Raw genomic sequence first — 25553 nt, 5'->3', positions numbered from 1 at the left:
TTTGTATCTTTATTTATATACAATAGTACAGAAAATACCCGTACATTTTCATTATTGTGCGAGGAACCTGTGCCATCCACCCCGCCCCGCTTTCTACAGGTCTGGCGAGGCCATTAAAAAAGGGGTCATAACAGATCGTGTTTAAATTGCGGCACAATCGATGTTCGACAGTTGAATCTCAACCATATGTGGAACATTACTCACTTTTGTTGCAATATCTAATATATTTTCTAAACATTAGTGGAAGCGTTTTCAAACTATCGAAACAAAAAGGGCACTTCTAAAGCATTTGTTGATATTACCGGCCTTGGTAGTGTCGTGGTTAAGCTTTCAGACACAAGGCTGGTAGGTACCTGGTTAGCAGCCCCATACCAGCTCCTACCCAGTATTTTAACAACTCCGACCACTACACTCTTCTCTCTCACTACCCCCCCCCCCCCCCCATCCTAGACACAGCCCATATAACTGAGGTGTGTGCCCCAAACAGCGTGCTTGAACCTTAATTGGATATAAGCACAAAAATAATTTGAACTGAATTGTTGATATTTTTCTTGCCAGGGGACTTAAGTTACATAGTTAAGGTAATGAAAAACTATGTTGCTTCAGCTGTGTCATTGTGTTAAAACACTACACCATACACATGTAATAAAAAGGCACAGTTATGTACCAGATGAAAACCTTTGAAAAACTAACAAATAGGTCAAATCCTTTAGAAATACTTAGCAGTCCAAACAAAAATTACATCGACCAAATCTGAAAAACAGCTTTCAATAAGTTCTCGAGGAATCGAATAAGTGTTTCCATTAAAATTTTAAATCCTGTGGCTGTTTCAAAACCAAGCTCTGTAATAAACAGCAAAACAGCCAGTTTAAATGTCATTAAACAAACATTCCTTTCATCCTATCCCCACCCCACCCTGCAATAAATAAAAAATCCACCAAATGGTTTGAAAAAACAACACAAATCGGTGTTTAGAATAATATACACATAAAAATTTATTGCAATTTCTTCATATAATAATAAAAACAGTGTTTTACAAAAGTGATGTGATGCAAGCAGTACATGGTGACAGGTCACAGGGGAATTCAACAGAATGTTAAAATTTTTAACAGTCTTTAAAGTGTATACGACAACCCCCACATAACAATTATTAACACCACAGACTCTACAGAACGAAGCTGCTTGTCTATTATGGTAATCACACAATGAACACAAAAAACAGCTTGTACTGTAAGCGTTTTTATAAGGCCACGAGAAGTAAACAACATTTTGAGCACTGGATTTCATTAACACATCTCAGCACGACATTGTACTTGTTTCATCAAGACAAATTTAATACATAAAATTTATCCCACTAAGAGAAATAATATACATTGTGTACACTGAATTTATCCTATTTATGAAAAATTAGCACATTGAATTTAGGCCTATTCCATTTGTGAGAAATTAAAATATTAAATTTCTTCCATTTATGAAAAATTAAATGCCAAAATTGTTAGAAGACACTTAAAAAAAAGAGAAGTATATATCATAACAGATTCTAATATTTTATATTTAAAAACTTTAAAATATAAAGAAACTAAGCTGGCACCAGGCCAATGGCAGTGTAAAGTGGAAAATGATGTAATGAAAAATGCAATTGTTTATAGCCTAAAATTAGATTCTAAATAAGCTTTTGAACACATCATTTAATACTAAAACAAGTGGTCCTTCCTTCAACAAAATGATCATGTAAAACTCATCTTTTGGACACATTATTCATTTTAGTCTGGTTTTGCGTATAACATATAAAATGGTTCTTTACACATGTACAAATAAAAAACCAACATGATTCCGAGTGCATAAAACCGGATGGTTAATTAATGGTGACCAATAAATTTGTGTACACAAAATCAACTTATGGAAAAGTTAATTCAATATTGGATTAAAAACATGTATATGATAGTTTACATCTGTATTACAAGATAATTATTAATAGTTATATATAACTGATAAAAATAACAGTTCCTTTAAAATAGTTATAAAATAGGTTTAATAATCAACATTTTGATAAATGTGATTATTACATAAATGTACAAGGAAAAAACTTAATTTGTTAAATCCAGTAACAATGTTTAAAAGTGAAACTGGAGAGATGCATTGCAGACATAATACTAGCAGAAAATAAGGATTGCATTTTGCTTCTACAGTTGAAAGAATACTACTACTAGAAATATTCAACTATTTTTATTGCACATTCTATAAAACTGATAACCAAAAGTTTTAATCAAAACTTATCTCAGAACTGGGAAAATTAATTCTCATTTGGACTGAAAATAAAATCAAAAGATGGTTTTATACACTCAGGCAAACATTGGCTGGTGAAACCAACATGCTGCAAATATGATTAAAAACACATGATGAACTAAAACAAAATGACTAAATGCCAACATGAAATGACTATCTAAAATCAAACACCCTTCCTGTAAATCCTTAAAATCAAACATGATTCCATTCTCTAGAATGATGCTACAAAAATTGCACTACACATGGGGAAAATGCACAACTTTACTACACAATCTAGCTGAATGTAATGTCAAGATGACTTCACTGGACAACCTATCAAACATGTGCGATGTTCAGATATGTTTCTTTTTTCGAAAACACATTCCTGGGAAGAAACAAAAAAAGCCGATATCTCCAAACAAATTTTTTTCACAAATAGATGTTCTTTCCTGCATTAAAATGTCGTCCCAATTTACCAACAATGCATTACAGTCCACAGTCACAGGGTATAGACTTTGAGCATCAGATAAACCAATTTTTTTGTTTCCCCATCCCCAACCTTCCCCACCCCCGCCAATTCCTGTTATTCAGCTATGTCCAGTACCAGCAGTAACCTCTACCAAACTATTTGTGCCCCAATACTGTACAACGGTTGCTAGGCAACCCCCATCAAGCTTCCCCATTAACAGTGGCCACCACGGTTTGCTGGTGCTGCTGTTGTGCTAGCTGCTGCTTCAACACAGCTGGATCATCCGGGTCCACGTCCATCTGGAGTTCGGCCAGCTTGTCAATAACTTCATCTTCTGGACGGTTTACAACTTCAGGCTTCTGAAACACACCAGCATGTTAAAATATTACTACATCACTGGATGGAAACACTGGGTTTATTACAAGAATAACTAAAACAGGGCCCATCCGATGCCCCCCCCCCCCCCCCCCCCACAAACACTTTCTCGATGTTACAAAGCTGCAAATGCAGTGTTTTGACATCTGAAAATAGTTTTAAAAAAACATTTTTTAATAAATTCAGAACCCCTCCCAACAAGTTCGGGCCCTCAAATACATGTATTTTCATCTACCAGACCACTGAATTGATAATACCCCTACCGCCTAAACTCATTTTGAAAAAAGACTTAGTGTGTCCTGGACTGGAGAACTTTAAAACACAAAATAAATTAAAACATTATTTATTTTCAATACCAGTGACATGTTCAGGAGAGCGAGTGCAAATAATTTGACTGGTACCATCATCTTCTATCACATCACATTGATTGAACATTAGGAGAAAAAACCAGTCAAATAAGCAACTGCTCACCCTCCTAAATATGCCTCTGTATTACCCTATTTATTGGAAGCTAAATTACAACATTTTAATAATTAATATTTAACACCAACAGGAGAAAATGTTTTAACTAATTGTTGATTTTAATCTTAGTACTGATTGTGGTTTTAATAGTGTAGTGTGATTTTAATACAGGTAACTGGTTTTGATACAGATTACTGCTTTTAATAAGAGTTAAAATATTTTAATACAACTGTATTTTAAAAATACTTTACTGGTTTTAATATAATTAACCGTTTTGAAACAAATTAACAGTGGCTTTAATACAATTAACCTTGGTTTTAAAACAATTAACTGTGGTTTTAATACAACTATGGTTTTAATATCAACTATGTTCTTAATAAAAGTAGCTGGTTTTAATAATAGTCGAGTGGAATTTCAATTCAGACAACTGGTTTTAATGCTGGTCACTCTGGGTTTCAATACAGGTAATTAAATTTAAGTTCTATTTTCGTGACAATGCTAATTAAATTTCAAGTAATTGTTAGTACTGTACAACTCGTTTTGTAGTCGGGTCATAACTCTGTATAAAATGACCTTTGATTTTGTCTTGTACAGTAATGAGACTAAATTTGACAACATTTTTGTCATTAAATTTAGATCCATATTCCAGATATATTTTTGTTGTTGTTGTTTACAAATGTTTGTCCGAGAATGCTTGTTCATGTACTCCTGGGAGGAAAGGGCAAACACATTCTTTCTGATGACATCCCTCAGTTTAAAAAGTTGTTTTCAATATGAGGGACATGAATATGATATTATAGTTATCAAGCAAAGCTTAATGTGAGAACAGAAATGATATTAAATACAACACAAGGAAACTAAGACTAAATTAAAATAGCAAACAAAAAAAACAAAAACCAGGAAAAATTAAATAGGAATGATTTTTCACACAAGAAATAATGCTCAAATTACTTTAAAGAGCAAAATTAAAAAAATTAAAAAAATTATGCATGCATGTTAAAGCTAGAAAGCCACAAATGAAATACTACAAAGCAATGTGGCATAAAAATATGCTACTCCCATGTTGTTTTAAATTATGTTCGTTTTTTAGTACCTGTGGCAGTCATATTAGTAAAAGTTTGTTTTGTTTAATGACACCATTAGAGCACATTGATTTATTACATTTGACAATTTTGAGTCTTAGAGAGGAAACCCGCTATAGTTTTCCATTAGTAGCAAGGCATCATTTACAAAGACTATCCCCATAGACAGGATAGAACATACCACGGCCTATAATATACCAGTTGTGGTGCACTGACTGGAACGAAAAATAGCCCAATGGGCCCACCAACAGGGATTGATTCTAGGCAAGACTGCGAATCAGGCAAGCACTTTAAAACTGGGATACGTTCTGCCCGTATTATTATTAGATTCAAAGCAACAGAATGTTAATCAGAATGTTACTTATTTGTTTCCATGAAGACAGAAAAAATTAAGAACATTTGCAGAGTGGGTTTTTTGCATGATACATTAGATGAATTCTAAAAACAAACAAATTACTTGCTTAAAATGGTCATTAACAGCGCATCACATACCACAAAATAAAAACTAGGTGTTAGAAGATGCCAGCAATAAGGGTGCAGTTATTAATTCATCTTTCAACTGGGGAGACAACACATGGTGGCCACCTCAGCTTCAGAGTTGGGGGGGGGGGGGGGGGGGGGGGATGCCACTTCACCATGATTTACACTAGAGTAGATGCTTATTCACTAGAGTAGAATTGGCAGAAAGGGTCTGTAATGTGGGGAGGGGGAGAGGAACATGCATTGTGTAGTAGCAAGCAAGGCAAGAAAAACAGATACAGATAAGAGTTGACTGCAATTCTCCTGACATCTCTTGAACTAGTGGTAGAGGTATCATACTACAGGGCTCCAACGTAACATTTTATTAGGCTACCTACTGCAATTTTAAATTGTTTCTGCCATAAGTAAAATGCTCATTGACTACGGCAGTTATAAATGGTTAACCTTTACAACAAATATAAAAACCAAAAATAGTCCTTTCAACTTATGGCAATAATGTTTATCCATCGGCAAAAAACTGCCATCTGTGAAGCCCCTGACCAACAACAAATCATACTGCAGCTACAGCAATTGCTGTCAGTGCCATTGTTAAGTTCAAGCCCTGTACTATAATGATTGCATAAAACAGCGGAATCAAAGCCAATTGATAAATAAACGGATAAACAAGCACTTTAATTAAGCCTCATTGAATTGCTCCTGTAGCTGGAATATACCAGACGTATTACATGCACATGTGACAGGGTTATGAATAAAGCTGACTTGCTGCATGCACATGATGTGACAGGGTTATGAATATGCAGATGTCTGACCAACTTTTGTTAATAGGGATGTCATACAGAAAATAGTGAATGACCTTTCCTCACCTCGGCAGTTTTACAAACTGTTGTTGCCTTAGTATCATCATCAACATTGCTCTTGGAAGCTGAAGGGAAAGAGCATAGTATGTAGCACAGGGAATTAATATTTTTGTACCACACTAGTGGAGTATGGATCATATATTACACAAGTAAAGAGCATAGTATGTAGCACAGGGAATTAATATTTTTGTACCACACTAGTGGAGTATGGATCATATATTACACAAGTAAAGAGCATAGTATGTAGCACAGGGAATTAATATTTTTGTACCACACTAGTGGAGTATGGATCATATATTACACAAGTAAAGAGCATAGTATGTAGTACAGGGAATTAACATTTCGGTATCACACTAGTAGAGTATGATCATATATTACACAAGTAAAGATTATAGTATAATAAAGATCATAGTATGTAGCACAGGGAATTAACATTTCATTATCACACTAGTAAAGTATGATCCATATATTACACAAGTAAAGAGCATAGTATGTAGTACATGGAATTAACATTTCGGTATCACACTAGTAGAGTATGGATCATATATTACGCAAGTAAAGTGTATAGTATGCAGCACAGGGAATTAACATTTTGGTATCACACTAGTACAGTATGATCCATATAATACACAAGTAAAGAGCATAGTATGTAGCACAGGGAATTAACATTTTTGTATCACACTACTACAATATTGTTCTTATGTTACACAAGTAAAAGCACATTGTATCACACTACAGGGAGCATTTTGTTTTCAAAATCATGATTATCAATATTTTTATTAGCAACTACTGTTTAATGTTTCAAAATTGTGTAGCGATCTCTGAAACTTAAGATGCGATACTGAACAAAATATTCCATGAACCAGTAGAGTATAGTTCATATATTACACAGGTAAAGTTAGTTTGTTTTGTTTAATGGCACCAGTAGAGCACATGATTTATTTCACAAATAAAGGCACAGTGGTGTGCCACTATGACATTAATTCATATATCCTTTTCCAATTTTAAAATGATAGAATGTCTATAGAATGACAAAAGGAAATAATGTATGAATTTAGTGTTTCACGAGAAATGTTACCTTCTGTAACATGGAGATTCTGACTGACAATAAGAATGTATTTAATGCTTCACTACATAGCCTATGTTACCAACTGTAACCATGGATATTCTGCCAGATGATAAGAATGTATGTAGTGTTTCACTAGAAATGTTACCTGCTGTAACCGTGGAGATTCTATGTTTTGTATTTAGTGTTTCTAATGAAACCTGTCACACACTGTAACTGGATATTCTATACGTTTTGTATTTAGTGTTTTACTAGACGTCACCCACTGTAATCGTGGACATTCTATATGTTTTGTATGTAGTGTTTCACTGTAAGTGTTACCTGCTGTAACCTCAGGTGTTTCGGACTGTGGTGAGGTCTCGGGCGTGGATGGAGACTCAACAGATATTGTCACGTTGGTTGTGGTTACCGTGGTCTGTGGAGTTTCTGTCACCGTACTGGGTTATGGAAAATTTACATTATGAAATATATTTAACAAATTATGTTAACAAAAATATGTTTATTAAAACATGCTGAGCCTTATTCCAATCCTAATATCACAACAATTGCTCTGTCCTATTTAAGCAAAGTAGATAAATAAGTTCCAAAACACAACACTGAGAAATCAAAATCATTAAATATTATTCCCACTTTAATTTTAACCAAAAAACGAAAAAAAAGAATGACAGCACTTACTTTAACTGTAATAAACTCAACTATGGATATCTACAAATTTTATTTTGAAAAGTCTACCGAGTGATCATCAATATTGTAAAGATATATACACTGAAGTTGGTGACAGGAGATCATGGTTGTGACTTCACACACAGTAAATACCATATTTGTGCTAACAAAACATCTCTAAATAAAAAAATAGTTCATGGATATTACAAGAGGCTAAAGATTTTTAAAACTGTTTTTGTCAATACGAAATTGTAAACCCATTGTAGGATATGACATCACTACAGCATACACCATAGTGACATCATAGCCTATAATGGTTTTATGACATCACTACAGCATACACCAGTGACATCATAGCCTATAATGGTTTTATGACATCACTACAGCATACACCATAGTGACATCATAGCCTATAATGGTTTTATGACATCACTACAGCATACACCAGTGACATCATAGCCTATAATGGTTTTATGACATCACTACAGCATACACCATAGTGACATCATAGCCTATAATGGTTTTATGACATCACTACAGCATACACCAGTGACATCATAGCCTATAATGGTTTTATGACATCACTACAGCATACACCATAGTGACATCATAGCCTATAATGGTTTTATGACATCACTACAGCATACACCATAGTGACATCATAGCCTATAATGGTTTTATGACATCACTACAGCATACACCATAGTGACATCATAGCCTATAATGGTTTTATGACATCACTACAGCATACACCATAGTGACATCATAGCCTATAATGGTTTTATGACATCACTACAGCATACACCATAGTGACATCATAGCCTATAATGGTTTTATGACATCACTACAGCATACACCATAGTGACATCATAGCCTATAATGGTTTTATGATTTTGTAGCACTAGGATAGCTTTGAAAATATGGACCTGGAGATTTGACTCACACTATGACGCTGTCCACTGTAATATCCCCTGTTGTGTCTGCCCGGGAATCGTTCAGCTGGCTGTCCGACAAACCTTGCGTGATGTCCAGTGTTCCATAACGTACATCTGTACTTTCATTGTGTCTACAAGAACAAAACATTTCTTTCAGTTATACAGAAAGTAGTATACATTGATTACACTTTGATGGGCAACAAGATAAACTCTCAATACACATTACAGTGTTCCATAACATACGTTTGTACTTTCATTGTGTTGACAAGAACATATTTTTTCATTCAATTGGTTAGAAAGCAGTATACAAAGATAACACTTTGACGGGCAACAATATAAATTCTCAAAAAAACATTACAAAGTCAAACACAGGCATAATCAATAAGCATTGGCATAGCCAGGATTTTACATTGGGGGGGGGGGGGGCACCTACAATCAGAGGTCAACCACACTGAGTTGCAACAGCATGACAGAGAAATATAAAAAGTATTAGGGTGGTGGGGGAAAAAAAGGTGTGATTGGGGGACAATGGCCCTTTTACAAAATATACACAAAACAGTGCTGTTTGTTATGAAAATTCCACATGAAAGAAAATTTGGTTTGTTTAACAACAAAACTAGAGCACACTGATTTATTAATCATCATCTATTGGATGTCAAACATTTGATATTTTGACATTTAGTCTTGGAGAGAAAAACCTGCTGCATGTTTCCATTAATAGCAAGAGATCCTTTACATGCACCTTCCAACAGACTGGACAACACATACCAAGGCCTTTGATACACCAGTTGTGGTACACTGGCTGGAACGAGAAGTAGCCCAATGGGCCCACCATTAGAGATCAATCGTAAACGGACCACGCAAGTGAGCACTTTACTACTGGGCTACGTCCTGCCCCACATTCTTTGTGATGCCATACCAACGTAGAAAATAAAATAGGATAACACTGCAGTGTACTACAGGTAAATGTGATAAGACTGCAGTGTACTACAGGTAAATGTGATAAGACTGCAGTGTACTACAGGTAAATGTGATAAGACTGCAGTGTACTACAGGTAAATGTGATAACGCTGCAGTGTACTACAGGTAAATGTGATGAGACTGCAGTGTACTACAGGTAAATGTGATAACACTGCAGTGTACTACAGGTAAATGTGATAACACTGCAGTGTACTACAGGTAAATGTGATAACGCTGCAGTGTACTACAGGTAAATGTGATAACGCTGCAGTGTACTACAGGTAAATGTGATAACGCTGCAGTGTACTACAGGTAAATGTGATAAGACTGCAGTGTACTACAGGTAAATGTTCTACATTTTAGGCATGCTTTGTTGTCATGGAAACCTACTCTGTGATTTCATCGATTCTCTCTGGTTCCTGTGGCCTCATCCCATCCTTCAGTTCAAGCACACACACCGGTGTGATTATGTGACGAGGACTCAGCGACACTCGTGAAATCTCAGACGGCGAGTGGAGGTAAAAGCCTTGCCCATCTTTAGTGAATACGAACGACGAAATACCACTGGAAAAACAAAGGATAAACGTTACTGAATTTTCAGGTTTTTAATTCTGCACTCGTGAAATCTCAGACAATGGGTGAACGTAAAAGCACTGCCCATCTTCAGTGAAAACAAAGGATGAAATATCACTGAAACAAAAAAATATGGATAAATGTGTGAATGATTGAAGTATTTCCAGGTAATTTCAGTTCTGGCAGAATGTAACACAGTGATATATAAAAGGTATTTGGTTCCCTAACAGCATTTTACAGTATTTCTGTCTAAACCATATATGTCTTGCTTGAAACAATGATTTATTCACATCTAGTCAAGTAAATTTCATTTCTTCCTGAGTAATCACTTTCAAATTTGGGGGGCACTCAAAACCTGAAACATTTTCAAATCTGATCTCAAGACCATTAAATAGTTTTGTTGGTTTTCAGTTATAATCAATCATTGGAACATCACTAGTTACAGGCAACATATGCCAGAATATATCGCACTGTAATGCACAGTGTATGTGTTATAATCGATCATTGGAACATCACTAGTTACAGGCAACATATGCCAGAACATATCGCACTGTAATGCACAGTGTATGTGTTATAATCGATCATTGGAACATCACTAGTTACAGGCAACATATGCCAGAACATGTCGCACTGTAATGCACCGTGTATGTGTTATAATCGATCATTGGAACATCACTAGTTACAGGCAACATATGCCAGAACATATCGCACTGTAATGCACAGTGTATGTGTTATAATCGATCATTGGAACATCACTAGTTACAGGCAACATATGCCAGAATATGTCGCACTGTAATGCACAGTGTATGTGTTATAATCGATCATTGGAACATCACTAGTTACAGGCAACATATGCCAGAACATGTCGCACTGTAATGCAGTGTATGTTATAATTGATCATTGGAACATCACTAGTTACAGGAAACATATGCCAGAACATGTCGCACTGTAATGCACAGTGTATGTGTTCTTTAATTTAAATGATAGACCAATTTTGTTAAACATTTACTGGGTTTAAATTAAATCAAATCTGACAGCCCTAGTAATGAATTTAAATATAACATACTTGATGTCGTCTTTGCGTATTGCTGAAACGACCATTTGCTGCCTAAGGGAGGTAACTGCATACACACTAAGATCTCCCAGGTTACTTAGACAAGCAATGTCAAATTCACTGTAGTTGTCAGCTGTAGGAGGGAAAAAAGAAACATTATAAACAAATATCACAGAAAATAAACAAATATCACAGAAAATATCCTAGAATTTTCTTGTAAAACAAATATCAAATTCACTACATTCAACTAGCAGATGAAACTGAAATTCAGATTTTGATGAAACTGGCAATATGTCTTTGAGATGACAACACAATGAGGCCAAGATCTTGAGCTTGCTTTAAACATGAGGCCAAATTTACAAAGCCTGTTTCTCTTACACGCGTGTAACTATATACATTTACAATGCTTAAACACCTGTTTATGTCTTACACACGTGTAACTACAGACATTTACAATGCTTCAACACCTGTTTATGTCTTACACGCATGTAACTACATACATTTACAATGCTTCAACACCTGTTTATGTCTTACACGCTGTAACTACACACATTTACAATGTTTAAACACCTGGGTTTAAGAAAAACAGGATACGTAAATTCAGCCCTTAAAATGAACCTGCTCCCAAACTTCACTCATGCAATCTCAACAGATCACCATATCAAGCACTCAAACAACCGAGATAACCATAAAATGCATTATCCTTGCTACTTTGCTTACACTATAAATTTATTTATGTTTTCAAATGCAATTACTAACACATTAAATATGAGAATTGAGAGGGACAACAAAAGCAGGATGAGATAACAGAAAGAAATCAAAAGAAATGGATGAAACAAACAGTCGATGAGAAAGACGGAGACCAAGAAGTAGAGACAGAGATGGAGATAGAGGGATGTGGTTGATTTACAACTTTACCACTTTTACTTCTAAAATTGACAAAGGCAACTTTGCGGATTCGGGAGCCATCAAGAGCAGTCAGTTTGAACTTCCATCTTGGTTTCAAGCTGGGTAGAGTGAATGACTGAAATATAAATACACTTTTTGTCAGGAAATACGTTTTTCACCAAGAATTTAGTTTCAAAAGTACATAATTTTTTACTTGACATTAAACTATCTCCCTCAACAATGTTTACCATTGAACCCTTACAATAAATTAAAAATTGTTAAGCAATCTATGATTTTTGTCTTACACATGAAGGCAATAATTTATTGACACCCAATAGCCAATCATACGTTATTTTTGTGCTGTGGTGTTGTTAAACCACCAATGCTTATTTGTCTTCTCCATGAACACGACCATGGCTCATGATACTTATAAAACTAATTTAGACCTAAATCTTTAATTACATCACACATACACAATTTGTACAGTGTTGCTATTACGTAAGTCCCAAACCATGTCAGTCTCAACCCCTGCAAATGTCCATGGCGAAAAAAAACCCATGCCATTTAAAATAAACCTGAATAGAGTCCAAGGGAAAAAGGTGCTGTGGAGAACTAAACTTTCCACAGCATTGGCGAATTGCTGTGGGCAATTGCAGGGGTTGGAGTCTCGAGTCTAGACTATAAATAAAGCACTGGTGTGAAATGTACAAACCGAAAGCCGTTCTTCACAAATGATTATCACAGACAGAAGAACGGAGATGAAACCTAAGTCCCCTCCAGTTGGACCGGTAGGGGACTAACAAAGCACTGCTGAGATATCTACAAACCTTAAGCTGTTCTTCAGAAATGATTATCACATGATGTGGTCCGCTCATGTCGGGAGCCTTTGCCCGCTCGTGCTGCACTTCCAGCGCATCTGGCAGAACCCTGGCCCGGCCGTCTGTGATGGCCAGACTGATGACAGGGGCTCGGTGCTTCAGCTTGATCTCTTTGGCTAGTGTGCACGTCACCTCCTGCGTGGACCGGTTATCAGATGGCACGGTCAGGTTGTAAATATACACATGGCCTCCGTTTGTACCCGCCCACAATGATGGGTTGTGTGAAGCACCTAAGAAACACATTAAGCAAGATTTGTAATGTTAAAATGAATCAATGAAATGATATGCTAGTTTATATATTTTTTTCTTTTACTTTTCAGTTACTTTACAACAGGTATGAGGTCACAAACAACACATCTTTCGTTAAGTACCGAGATGGGGGGCCATTACAATATTCTTCTAGTCATGTCCCTTCTGGATAGACAGATGTGTATCATAAATATTATTTCATCACTTGATCATAGTACTGACACATGCCACACCTAATGGAATGCAGAAACAAATATTTTATATGCACTTTCCCCATGAACAGGACACCACATACAACAGGCTTTAATATGCCATTTGAAGGACAAAAAAAACCCTGACTGCGCCACTCAATGGAATTGATCTTACGGATCCATCACACCGTAGGTTATTTATAATTCAGTTTTAAATGTGTAATAGAGTTAAATATCTACCTTGAACGATGAAAGTGTCTGCGAAGTACAGACAGCGCACCATTGAGGCCATGGAATCGTCGGCACTGCGCGCTTCCACGGCCCGCTCCACGGGTCTCGATTCAATGGCTGCACCACCAGCCTCCGCTGTAGCTCCTTCTCCAACTCTCTGTTCTATGTGCTGCGTTTCACTGGAGATTAATAAACCTTATGTTACAACACATGGTAGATAAATAAACCTCATATTACTGCTGCTGTAGCTCCTTCTCCAACTCTCTGTTCTAAGTGCTGCGTTTCACTGGAGATTAATAAACCTTATGTTACAAGACACTGTAGATAAATAAACCTCATATTACAGCTGCTGTAGCTCCTTCTCCAACTCTCTGTTCTATGTGCTGCATTTCATTGGAGTTAAATACATTGGATTAGTTTCCCGGATTAGCCCTTCTCGCTGCTGAGCTCACAGTGTGTTATCTAAACCTAGGTCAGGTACTCATTTAGTTTCACTAACGTCACCAGTTATTACACATAAACAACCGTATATCAACATGCTGACAACCAGAACTGATTATATTCTAAATCATGGTTTCCACTCCTATTATATATCTCACTGAACAAACAAACCAAAAAAAAAAGCATACAAGAAACAAGCATTCTCGGAGTACTGCTAAAGTAATGCATGTCCCCAACGGGTCCCCCTAAAAATGTTCCCAGCTGGTTCCCCCAAAAATGTCCCCAACTGGTCCCCCCCCCCCCCCCCCCCCCCCCCACAATGTAATTTCTTGAATTCAAGTGCCATAATTCTGTCTAACTAGGCACATCTATAAAGGATAAAACTGTACACAAAAATGTTGCCAAATATTTTAAACATTGTCAAAAAAAAAGTCCTGAAAACTATATGAAGGAGAGATGAATGGACAAACAGCCAGACAAGAGAGAAACTTTGTAGTCCCCTCTTGTTTGGATTGGAAGGGGACTAAAGTTGTGAAATATTCATTTTAGTAAGAAGTGGATATAACTACTTTTGGTTGTCTGCCCTTGATGTGAATTGATATTAATATTAATATTAAAACACTTTCCTCAAGGTTCAATGAAAAATTAAAACAAAGTGCACCTTTTCTCCTTTGTTTTCTCATCTCTCTGTTTTATGTGTGACCGTCTTCGTCTCAAACGTCGGAAGGATTCTCGTAGAGATTTCTTTAAAGATTTCCGGCGGGACATTGGTGTTTCTGATGTGCCAGACAAATCTGTACAGATAATAATAGTAAAATGTTAGAAATAGAGTTTTCAAAGCAGTTTTTTTAAGCAACATTGAAATGTATATCAATTGACTAGGGAAAATATGTAATATTTTATGTAAATGGATATCCGTGATTTAATTCATTCTCAAATTTGCATTAAACTTACATTTTAATGACAGTATTTCTAGCTGCTACTGTTAGTTTATATAAAATAAAAATATAAAATAAAAACATTTGATTGTGGTTCATATGAATTTATATAGATGCGAATCCGACACAAACAGAATGTGTGCATGAAATATTGTGTCCTGTATTGATTCTAATACACTCACTCACCTGTAGCATTCAATGTGCACCTAGTTGCTACTTCTTTCTTCTGTACATAGTCAAACAGACCAAACCCATGAGCTGTCCCAGCAGCAACCCTACAATGTATAACAAAGATTGAGCTTTTAGTAAACAGTGCTACAATAGACAAACAAAGATAGCTCTTAATATATTGTGTTACAATGGATAACAAAGATATTTTAATTAAGTATTTACACAAGAAACACAGAAAGATAGTTTAACAGCACATGTTAAAAATATAATAAACATTTATTACACATTGTTTGTTTTGTTCATGACACCACTAGAGCACATTGATTTATTAATCATCGGCTATTGGATGTCAAACATTTAGTAATTTTTAGTCTTAGAGAAGAAACCTGCTATATATTACTATGTACAACACACTATAAGATATAAGATAGCTAACAGTTTAATATTAAACCACTACACATTAGATACAGACGATATCTTACAGCTGCCACTCTGAATGAACTGTCATGGCTGTGCATGCGGCTGGTGGGTAGAGCTGCATCATGCAGGTTGCCTGGTAACCAGCTGCGAACTTGATGTCACCTGTCCTTGGTGGTAACGCCTCGTGTCCCTTCCACACGAAGCTGTCGCGGTCACTGACGATGTTCACGGTGACAGCCTTCACCTCCTGCTCCCGTTCTTCTCGCTCCATCTGGAAGATGATCACCTGACCGGCGGTTCCCGCGATCACCAGAACCTCGCTCAGCGGACACAAGCTGATCTTCTGTATCCCCAGTCTAGGGTCGTCGCTGTACGGGTCAAAAGTACCAACCTGAAAAAATATATATATACCCTCAAATCTATTAAAAATATCTATAACCCTATTTCTATACAAATTTATAAATCAAGTTAGTATTCTCAATTTAATAAATATTGTATACTCCTGATTTTTAAATGCTGCACTCCTGTTATATTTAGTTTTCTCCTGACAATGTCAACATTTGGTTGCCAAAAGGTTGAGACTTTTACCGTGACAAGACTTATTTTCATTATAGAATAGCATAGTACAATGATTGGTATTATGCAACCTCCAATCTAAAGAGATACTGTGACACAGGTTTCATATGACAATAACATTCAACAGCATGAAAAATACATCTGCTATTGTGGATCAAACAAAAGCTAAAAATATTATATCTGCATAGCTATGGCAGTTTTTGTATGAACCATATGTATAATAATGGTGTGTGAGACCAACCTGTCTAAAGGGAGGCCACTCATCTTCCTCTCCCGAATTCGCCTCCGTCTGAGAGGGAACTCCAAACAGCCTACAGGTGGCCAAGCGGTACAACAACCGGAGGTCCACTCCAGACGCATCCCAGAACCGGATTGAACCGTCCTCATGGCTGAATACAGTAAAACAAAATGTCACTTTCAAACAATGATGCAGTGCAAAGTATACACTGAATATGGTTTTGTTTTAGAAAATTAATTTGGACTAAAGATAGTGTTGCTATCTGATCTATTGAATTTACATTATTTAAAATAGGCGTTTTAAATATTTCTACTATTTTTATCTTAAAAATATATTGTTTCTGCTCTGTTGTAATTTTTTGGTGGTGATATTAAACAAAACCACACAACTGTGCTGTCATTGTTTTTAGTTGTCATTTTAGTGAGGTGGACATTATAATCAAGTTAAACAAAAACACACAACTGTGCTGTCATTGTTTTTAGTTGTCATTTTAGTGAGGTGGACATTATATTCAAGTTAAACAAAACCACACAACTGTGCTGTCATTGTTTTTCGTTGTCATTTTAGTGAGGTGGACATTATATTCAAGTTAAACAAAACCACACAACTGTGCTGTCATTGTTTTTCGTTGTCATTTTAGTGAGGTGGACATTATATTCAAGTTAAAAGTATTTAAATGTAGTCAAGATGGTCTTTAGTGAAACATTTGTCATGAGTTATTTTCCATTATTTGATGAGTGTTTTGTTATTTTCATTACACAGTCATTTGATTGTTCTTAATTTACTGTTGGTGGTGAAAGATATAAATTCAGGAGTATAGAAGATATTTTGTCACATTTTAGATGGATAATGTGCCTTTATCATACTAATGACAAAAAGGATAATAATCTATTTGTTTACAAAAAGGATAATGATCTATTTGTTTACAAAAAGGATAATGATCTATTTGTTTACAAAAAGGATAATGATCTATTTGTTTACAAAAAGGATAATGATCTATTTGTTTACAAAAAGGATAATGATCATCATTTGTGTGATGGTATTTAAAATAAAAAATCTGGAATGTACTTTTCATTAGTATGTTCATGACACAGCAATGGGAAGTTTAGTTGTATTTTAATATAAAGCTAAAGTTTGTTTTGTTTAACGACACTACTAGAGAACATTAATGTTTTTCAATCATCGGCTACTGGATGCCAAACATTTGGTAATTTTTGACAAATAATCTGAAACAGGAAATCGCTACATTTTTTCATTAGTAGCATATGCACCATCCCACAGATAGAATAGCACATGCCAGTCATGATACATTGGCTGGAACAAGAAATAACACAATGGGTCCACGAACATATTTAAATACAAAGTCATCATGTAAAGCATACTAACCCTGTAAGTAATAAATCCCTGCTGACTGGATCTTTGGACAAACGTTTGCCACCATTTATTGGCCATTCCTGAAACCAGAACACATTTTAATTAGACAAAATTAAAATACATAATTGTTCTTACATTAACAAAATTTAATTATGTTTCTAGCTGACCAGTAACAGTAACTGTCCAAAGGGTGGTCAAATAAATCTTACAACTGTAGCATAGAAATTTTAAAGTAGCATCTTGATTCATTCTTTTACATTAATTAAAAGTGGAGATTCTGACAAAATACATGAAAAAGCCAACCAGTTTGGAATACAAGATTACAGAATGAAAAATAGCTAACTTTGAGGGGTTTTTTTTATCCACTGATGGCATGCTAGTTGCCTCTAAAGAGTTTTAAACAATATACCCAAAACTGCATATGGAAACCTTAGCTTTATGGAAATATAAGCATTTTAAATGTATAAAATCTTCAACTTGTTTCTACTTCTTGCACAAGAATTTTTTACACCATTAAAGAAAACATGCAGTTGTTAAGTTGAACATTCTTGTGATACACGTAAAAATACAGAATGTGAAGCTGTGTAATCAATACACAATGTTTTAATTTTAATAAAATACTTTCCTATAACTACATTTACACCCCTCTGTAATGGACACTCACTGGACAAAGCAAAAAGTCCTCTTTAAAGGAAAGGTTCTGTTCTGTACTGATATTTAAAAAGGGACCATAGAAAACATCAGGTTTTGAATGAATCCCGGTTTACTGATGGTCTGGATTTTAATAGTTTCATTGTAGGCCTATGTTGTCTAAGGACCAAAACACTGCAATATGTTATAACCTGAGTGCTCCACCCCTGAACTACACCCCACTCCTGAACCACACAGACAAATGCAATAATTTTGAGCCTCACCCGTGGTGAGTAGTCCTTGTTCTGACTCTCGCCGGCATCGCTGATTTTCTGCCACAGCTGGTCGGGGACGTTGCTGATGTGCTGCGAGCATGTGATGGCGGAGGAGTGGATGCTGTTGAGGTAGGGCAGGCGGATCACTGGCCAGTTGTTGGTGTCGAGGTCCACCACCACCAGCTCCTCCTCCATCAACGCGATCAGTGTGTGAGGCTCATCGTACTCTGAAACGGGACAAAATAGTAAAAACTCAACCATACAAGACAAGAGACTATTAATTTAGTTTTCTCTAATCAATTTAAAATTATTCAGTTACAATTAGCAGAATTGAGGTTAAAAATTCGACCGATTTATGGAGTAGAAACAAACATGGATATTCAAGACTGAAGATTAATATAGTATAGATTCATGTAATAAAAATAAATGTAGATGTTCTACACTGTAGATTTATGTATTAGAAATAAACAGATGTTCTATAGTGTAGATTTATGTATTAAAAATAAACAGATGTTCTACAGTGTAGATTTATGTATTAGAAATAAAACAGATGTTCTACAGTGTAGATTTATGTATTAAAAGTAAACAGATGTTCTACAGTGTAGATTTATGTATTAGAAATAAACAGATGTTCTACAGTGTAGATTTATGTATTAGAAATAAACAGATGTTCTACAGAGTAGATTTATGTATTAGAAATAAACAGATGTTCTACAGTGTAGATTTATGTATTAAAAATAAACAGATGTTCTACACTGTAGATTTATGTATTAGAAATAAACAGATGTTCTACAGAGTAGATTTATGTATTAGAAATAAACAGATGTTCTACAGTGTAGATTTATGTATTAAAAGTAAACAGATGTTCTACACTGTAGATTTATGTATTAGAAATAAAACAGATGTTCTACACTAGATTTACTGACCTGCTCGTCCCTCTGTCTGGTCAGTTTCCTGTGCTCGTGTGATGGTGACGAAATCAACGATGCGTGATGTGAAGTCGAACACGACATGGTTTTCTCCCTGCATCACACTGATCGTGTGGCGGTCGCCGTAACTCGCTCGAGGCATCCCACCCGAAAATATTATATACGGATCCCTGTAAAAATAATCATTACAACCGGTCAAAATAAAACCAGTTCTTAAATTAACTTCATGTATGAATATTTAATTTATTTAAATTAATATTCTAGGGAATACATGTAAAAGGTGTATACATGTACTTATATATTTTCAGTGTTAGCTCTGAAATTGTCATAATTTGGCAATTGTGAATTTTGTTTAAAATGGCAAATTTTATTTTAATTTGGCGAAAAACATTCATGTAATCACTACAAAATATGTAGGTGACTAATATAATAATTCAAAATACATGGAGGACTTATGGACACAGGTCAACGAACAAGGCATAGAAGTTTTAATTAAATATCTATTGTAGCCTACTGTAGTTTAAATGTTTCTTACGATTTGGCCGTGTTCCACACCAGCTTGTTGATTGCCTTGCATGGGAAGGGACCTGAAATCAATCAACACAAGTTAGTTATAAGATTGTGACAATAAAATATGTTTCTACTGCATAAAGTTGCATATAATCATGGTTTTATAGATAAACATGTTACGAAATGGAAGCCTGTTGCATATCTATTTATTACAGAAAACAAATAAGAACTGTTTCTCATTTTTTTAGGAATTTATCGATGTATAAAAGTCACAAATGGTATAAAATCGTGTAGCGTAGCGAAGCGATTTTATACTACATTTGTGACTTTTATACATCGATAAATTCCTAAAAAATGAGAAACAATTCTTATAATTACAAACAGTACAAGAAGTGTACCATAAAACACTCAAAAATAATTTCTTTTGTTCTTACCGTCAGCCATGTTCTGTAAATAAGCGTAGGAATACATGTATACATACTATTGGATGTTTTGGGGGTTTTTTTTAACAGAAAAAAAACAAATAAAAAATATATTGTATTTTTTTTTAATTTATAACATGAATATCTCATCCAGTTTCCCTTATTTTCACTTCCTTGTTCTATTTTTAAAACGATCACCGAACTGGGTCATTGGGCTTCTCGCCCATCCAGCTAAAAATAGTTCCAATCGATCTTGGTCTTCCGTGATGATGTATTTTTATGAGGTTTATGGAAGGATAACACTTGGTTTTTTAGTGACGTCAGCCAATCAGATTACAGTAAATCGTATAAATTCGGAAAGTTTGTAATTATATTTATTTAACTTGTTTGACCACCATTCCAGTAAGGTGTATCAATCGTACGATGTCGAGGTGTTACATCCTACTCTAGTACCAAGATATTTTAACCCTATAGGTAATGTCTTACCATAAGGTGTGGTGGAGGGCTCTTTGGGTGCTGTGGAGTCGGTAGAACTCCAGACGATGTAGCTGCCATCAGCGTGGGCACTCATGAATGACTCTCCACTGCGGTTCCACGACAGACACTCCAGCTGCTGTAAACAAAATACACAAGTTTTAAGTAATGTACACTTTCACCTATGTTCATGATTCCGGATGATAAATTTTAATACTCAGATGTTGAGTTTTAGGATCATAGCTTTTAATTTCCATATACAAATGTTTTAGGGATCTTACAGTTAAATTTAAGTGCTGGTTTCAGGGTCCTTATAAGACAACATATTTTACCATAACTATATCATTGCATAGAAATGTCAGGTTTGACCAACTGACCAATTTTAATGTACACGTTCATTCTTAAGAAAGTATCTTAAAATGTACAAAGTACTTTATCTATGGTTTTAAATTCTCAAGACTTGGAAAGTAAAAAGATTTCCAAATGGATGTCCATAAAATATATTTTGTAAAACTGGTTGAACCCTGGAGTATAAAATCCTACCTGTGTAGCATTGTAAGTCTGGTCAGCATTGCTTTCTTTATTGTCCCACAGAACAACCAAGCCTCTATTGTATCCGATCAGAAACTACAATAAAACAAAACAAAATCACCTTTATTAGTCATACCTTACAAGTATACATAATACATTGGGGAGAAATGTTTTATAATCAATCATAAACTACTAAACATCTTAACAATCATATTTAATAATGACCAAACAATTCAGAAACTGAAAACAAGAGCATAAAGCATAATCTGGAAATCAGCTAAAAGCCAACTTAAGATAAAATAGAATCCTTGTTTTATTTTAAAAGATAATTTTTTTCAACACAACTCCCCTTCCCCATCAACCTATTGTTTAATCGATGTTATTAATTGAAACATGGTCTAGACGGAGAGATATGAAACCAATGTTCAAGCGACTACATACCTTGTCTGGGTTGGTAGGGTGGACAGCAATAGCTTCTACTGCTCCTGGATTCACCTTGAAGTCATCAGGAACACTAAAAACAATACACACATTTAACACTTAGAATACATTGAAACATTCAGACCTTTCATGTCTTCTTTACTGAAAAGTTTTGAACTAAAAATGTGAAACCCATTGCACAAAACAAACTTTCAGTGCGTTATGTTAGTTTTAGATACCCTGCAACATCCACAGTAATTATAGCATTGTGACAAGGTTTCTTTCATTTTAATTACTTAAATGAAATATTCAGGGATATGAGAGGGATGAAAAAAGTTTACTGCGGCCAGGGTCCTGAATTTTAACATCGACTGCACGGTGTAAAATATTATTAAATCCCCCCCCATCCCCACCAGTTTCAGAGTTGGAGAGCCAAAGCACCCCTGGCCCCCGTTTCCGACGCCTATGACATGTTATTACGTTTTTTAACTAGGTCTAACTACAAAACCCGACCAAAATGTTTTTTAAATCATGACTATTCCTGAAGTTTTAGTTGTAGCTTTCAATACTGAAATTATGTGATAAAAAGCTAAGAAAACAAATCACACTGCACGTGACCGCCTCTTTAAGTATTGATTAAAGTTTATCTGTGATGACTTACTTCTGCATGACGACATCCTGGTATATGACCTGCTCCTCCAGTTTGAAGGTGGAGACGTTCATGATGTGGATGTTACCCCCCTCTGTACCCAGGAACAGGTACTCCTCCGTCAGCGACAGACAGCACGTGGAAATAGTCTTCGTCTTGCTGCAAAAACACAAGCAGAAATTTATTGACCAACAATATTAACAAAATCATTAAATAGATGGTACTAATTTTGGAATTTGCAAACATTCAATCAACTTTTTATTATTTTCAAATATAAATAAAGAAATGTTTTATTTAACGATGCACTCATCACATTTTATTTATGGTTATATGACATCAGACATATGGTTATGGACCACACAGATTTTGAGAGGAAACACGCTGTTACCACTTCATGGGCTACTCTTTCAGATTAGCAGCAAGGGATCTTTTATTTGCGCTTCCCACAGGCAGGAGCGGAGCACTCACCCAGGGTTTGAAGTCAGTATCTGGATTCAAAATCCCATTCCTCAACTGGGATCCGAATCCAGTACCTACCAGCCTGTTGACCGATGGCCTAACCATGACACCACCGAGGCTGGTACTTACTTCCAATGTCACTGTTTAGTATTTAAAATTTCTCACCCCAGCCATTGCAAAATGACTGGTATATCAAAAAAGCCATGGAATCTGCTGTCCTGTGTGAATGTGCATATAAAATATCCCTCGCTACTAATGGAAAATGTAGTGTTTCTTCTGTTTCATCAAATTTACCAAATGTTTGACACCCAACAACTGATGATTAATATATCAATCTGATCTAGGTGTCATTGAACAAAGCAAACCTTAAAAGTTATTTTCCTTAAATGATTCACTGATGCTAATAAAAAAATGTATATGGTTTTCATTCAAAACTATGTTTAGGAATTATCAAATGTTTGACATATAATAATTAATCAATGTGCTCTAGATAATCAATTATATCATTACGCAAAACAAATTTAAACTTTTCTTAGTAACTAGATAGTGATTGGCTCATTAACCTTACAGGACGATGTAATATTGACACTAGGCTGACTAGTTTATTCTCCATGAAACTGTATAGACTGCTATACACCAACTATAAAATTTAATTACTAGACTAATAGTTGCAGGTGTACATGCTGATGCATAACGTAGTTTGTACAAGAGAGGAAAAACACCATTATTTAGTTCTGTACATTATATACATGTCCATGCATGTATTGCATCCTGGGGACAGTAAAGTGTTCTCTCAATGCGCGGTCGGTCTGGGATTGATCCGCGTCTATGGGCCCATTGGGCTATTTCTCGTTCCAACTAGTGCACCATGACTGGTATATTAAAGGCCACGGTATGTACTATCCTGTCTGTGGGATGGTGCTTATAAAAGATTCCTTTCTGCTAATCCAAAAAGAGTAGCCCATGAAGTGGCGATAGTGGGTTTCCTCTCTCAATATATGTGTGGTCCTTAACCATATAACCGTAAATAAAATGTGTTGAGTGTGTCATTAAATAAAAGAACATTCCTTTCTTTCCTTTCTGTATTGCATCCTAAACATGAATATATATTTTCTTATGACCAATCGTCTGTTCAAGTGACATAAGAACTCCATGGTGTTAATATGTTACAAAATGCTCGACAGAGTTGGGGTTTTTTAAAAGAAAGGAATTTTTCATCAACACCTCCACACATTTTATACTCTATTTTCTGTCAATCTGCTACTACAAGATAGGTTACTCCTAATTATACAGCAGCAAGGCAGGGGATATTTTGTTTTCAAAATCTTGTTTAGTGATATTTCTGAAAATTGATTAGCAACTACTGTTTAATGTTTTAAAATTGTGTAGCCATCTCTGAAACTTGTCAAATGCGAATTTTAAAAACAATTGGCAAATTTTATTTTAATTTGTAATAATTGCTATTTTTGTAGGAAATAACTGTCTTTACAATTTTAAACTTTAATGATATATAATTTGGCAAAATTTTCTGCTCACAGAGCTAGCCCTGTCTGCGTAGCAAATCACGACACGATACTAACAAAAAGTTCCCTGCAAGGGACAGTTTATATGCACTTTCCTAAAGACAGGACAGGACTTACCAAAGCCTCAGCAGGTGCATGTTCACTGGTTATTGGATATCAAACGTTTGCTAATGTCGACACAAAGTCTTCGAGAAAACCTGCTACATTTATTTAGCAAGGGATCTTTTATGTGCACTTTCCCACGGACAGGATAGTGTATACCTCCACCTTTCATATACCAGTTGTCGAGAACTGGTTGGGACAGGGAAAAAACATAACAGAAGAATAGGTCAACTGAAGTGATTCAATCCTATGATGCAAGCAAATCAAGCAAGCACTCTATCCACTGAGCTACATCACACCACTGCTAGCAGGAAGGTACAGTTAGAAGTTTGTTTTGTTTAATGACACCACTAGAGCACTTGGATTTATTAATTATTGGCAGTGGCAGATTCAGAAAATCCATTTAGGGGGACCCAATGACACGAGGTGAAAATGCCAAGGGAATTTTTGGGGAGGTTTGGAGGGGAAATCATAAAAAATATTACAATTAATATATAATAAAATTATACCTGTTGCAAAATTTAGGGGGGGCCCCCAGCCCCTAGATCTGCCTCTGACTGGCTATTGGATGTTAAACATTTGGTAATTTTGATAGTCATAGATAGGAAACTAGCCACATATTTCCATTAGTAGCAAGAAATATTTTATATGCACCATCCCAGACAGGATAACACATACCATACACATACAAACTTTCATATATACCAATTGTGGTACACTGGCTGGAATGAGAAATATCCCAATGGACCTACCCATAGGGATCAAAACTACACCCAACCATCCATCAGGCAAG

The 25553-nt window shown here is 35.5% G+C and overlaps 1 protein-coding gene across 3 annotated transcripts in view; it reads right to left on the bottom strand.

The window, feature by feature from the left end:
- Nucleotides 1–970: 970 nt before the first annotated feature.
- The window catches only part of LOC121380101 (lethal(2) giant larvae protein homolog 1-like), a 38011-nt gene continuing 13428 nt past the window's right edge, over nucleotides 971–25553 (bottom strand). The window contains exons 5-25 of one of the 3 annotated variants that reach the window (XM_041508855.1): nucleotides 22689–22835; nucleotides 22049–22121; nucleotides 21620–21703; nucleotides 21089–21215; nucleotides 20206–20257; nucleotides 19668–19840; nucleotides 18751–18968; nucleotides 17849–17916; nucleotides 16466–16613; nucleotides 15711–16039; nucleotides 15244–15332; nucleotides 14781–14913; nucleotides 13688–13857; nucleotides 12957–13237; nucleotides 12160–12265; nucleotides 11254–11374; nucleotides 10005–10178; nucleotides 8663–8785; nucleotides 7378–7493; nucleotides 5997–6055; nucleotides 971–3093 (exon numbers count right to left, since the gene is read on the bottom strand). In XM_041508855.1, coding sequence (XP_041364789.1) covers nucleotides 2935–3093; nucleotides 5997–6055; nucleotides 7378–7493; nucleotides 8663–8785; nucleotides 10005–10178; nucleotides 11254–11374; nucleotides 12160–12265; nucleotides 12957–13237; nucleotides 13688–13857; nucleotides 14781–14913; nucleotides 15244–15332; nucleotides 15711–16039; nucleotides 16466–16613; nucleotides 17849–17916; nucleotides 18751–18968; nucleotides 19668–19840; nucleotides 20206–20257; nucleotides 21089–21215; nucleotides 21620–21703; nucleotides 22049–22121; nucleotides 22689–22835 — 2950 coding nt within the window. In that variant the 3' untranslated portion in view covers nucleotides 971–2934. The remainder of the gene's footprint in view (nucleotides 3094–5996; nucleotides 6056–7377; nucleotides 7494–8662; nucleotides 8786–10004; nucleotides 10179–11253; nucleotides 11375–12159; nucleotides 12266–12956; nucleotides 13238–13687; nucleotides 13858–14780; nucleotides 14914–15243; nucleotides 15333–15710; nucleotides 16040–16465; nucleotides 16614–17848; nucleotides 17917–18750; nucleotides 18969–19667; nucleotides 19841–20205; nucleotides 20258–21088; nucleotides 21216–21619; nucleotides 21704–22048; nucleotides 22122–22688; nucleotides 22836–25553) is intronic. The other 2 variants (XM_041508856.1, XM_041508857.1) reach the window with 2 other exon arrangements.

Source organism: Gigantopelta aegis, chromosome 8, assembly GCF_016097555.1.
Source record: "Gigantopelta aegis isolate Gae_Host chromosome 8, Gae_host_genome, whole genome shotgun sequence".
Lineage (NCBI taxonomy): Eukaryota > Metazoa > Mollusca > Gastropoda > Neomphalida > Peltospiridae > Gigantopelta > Gigantopelta aegis.
This window is presented reverse-complemented; position numbering and strand designations above follow the sequence as displayed.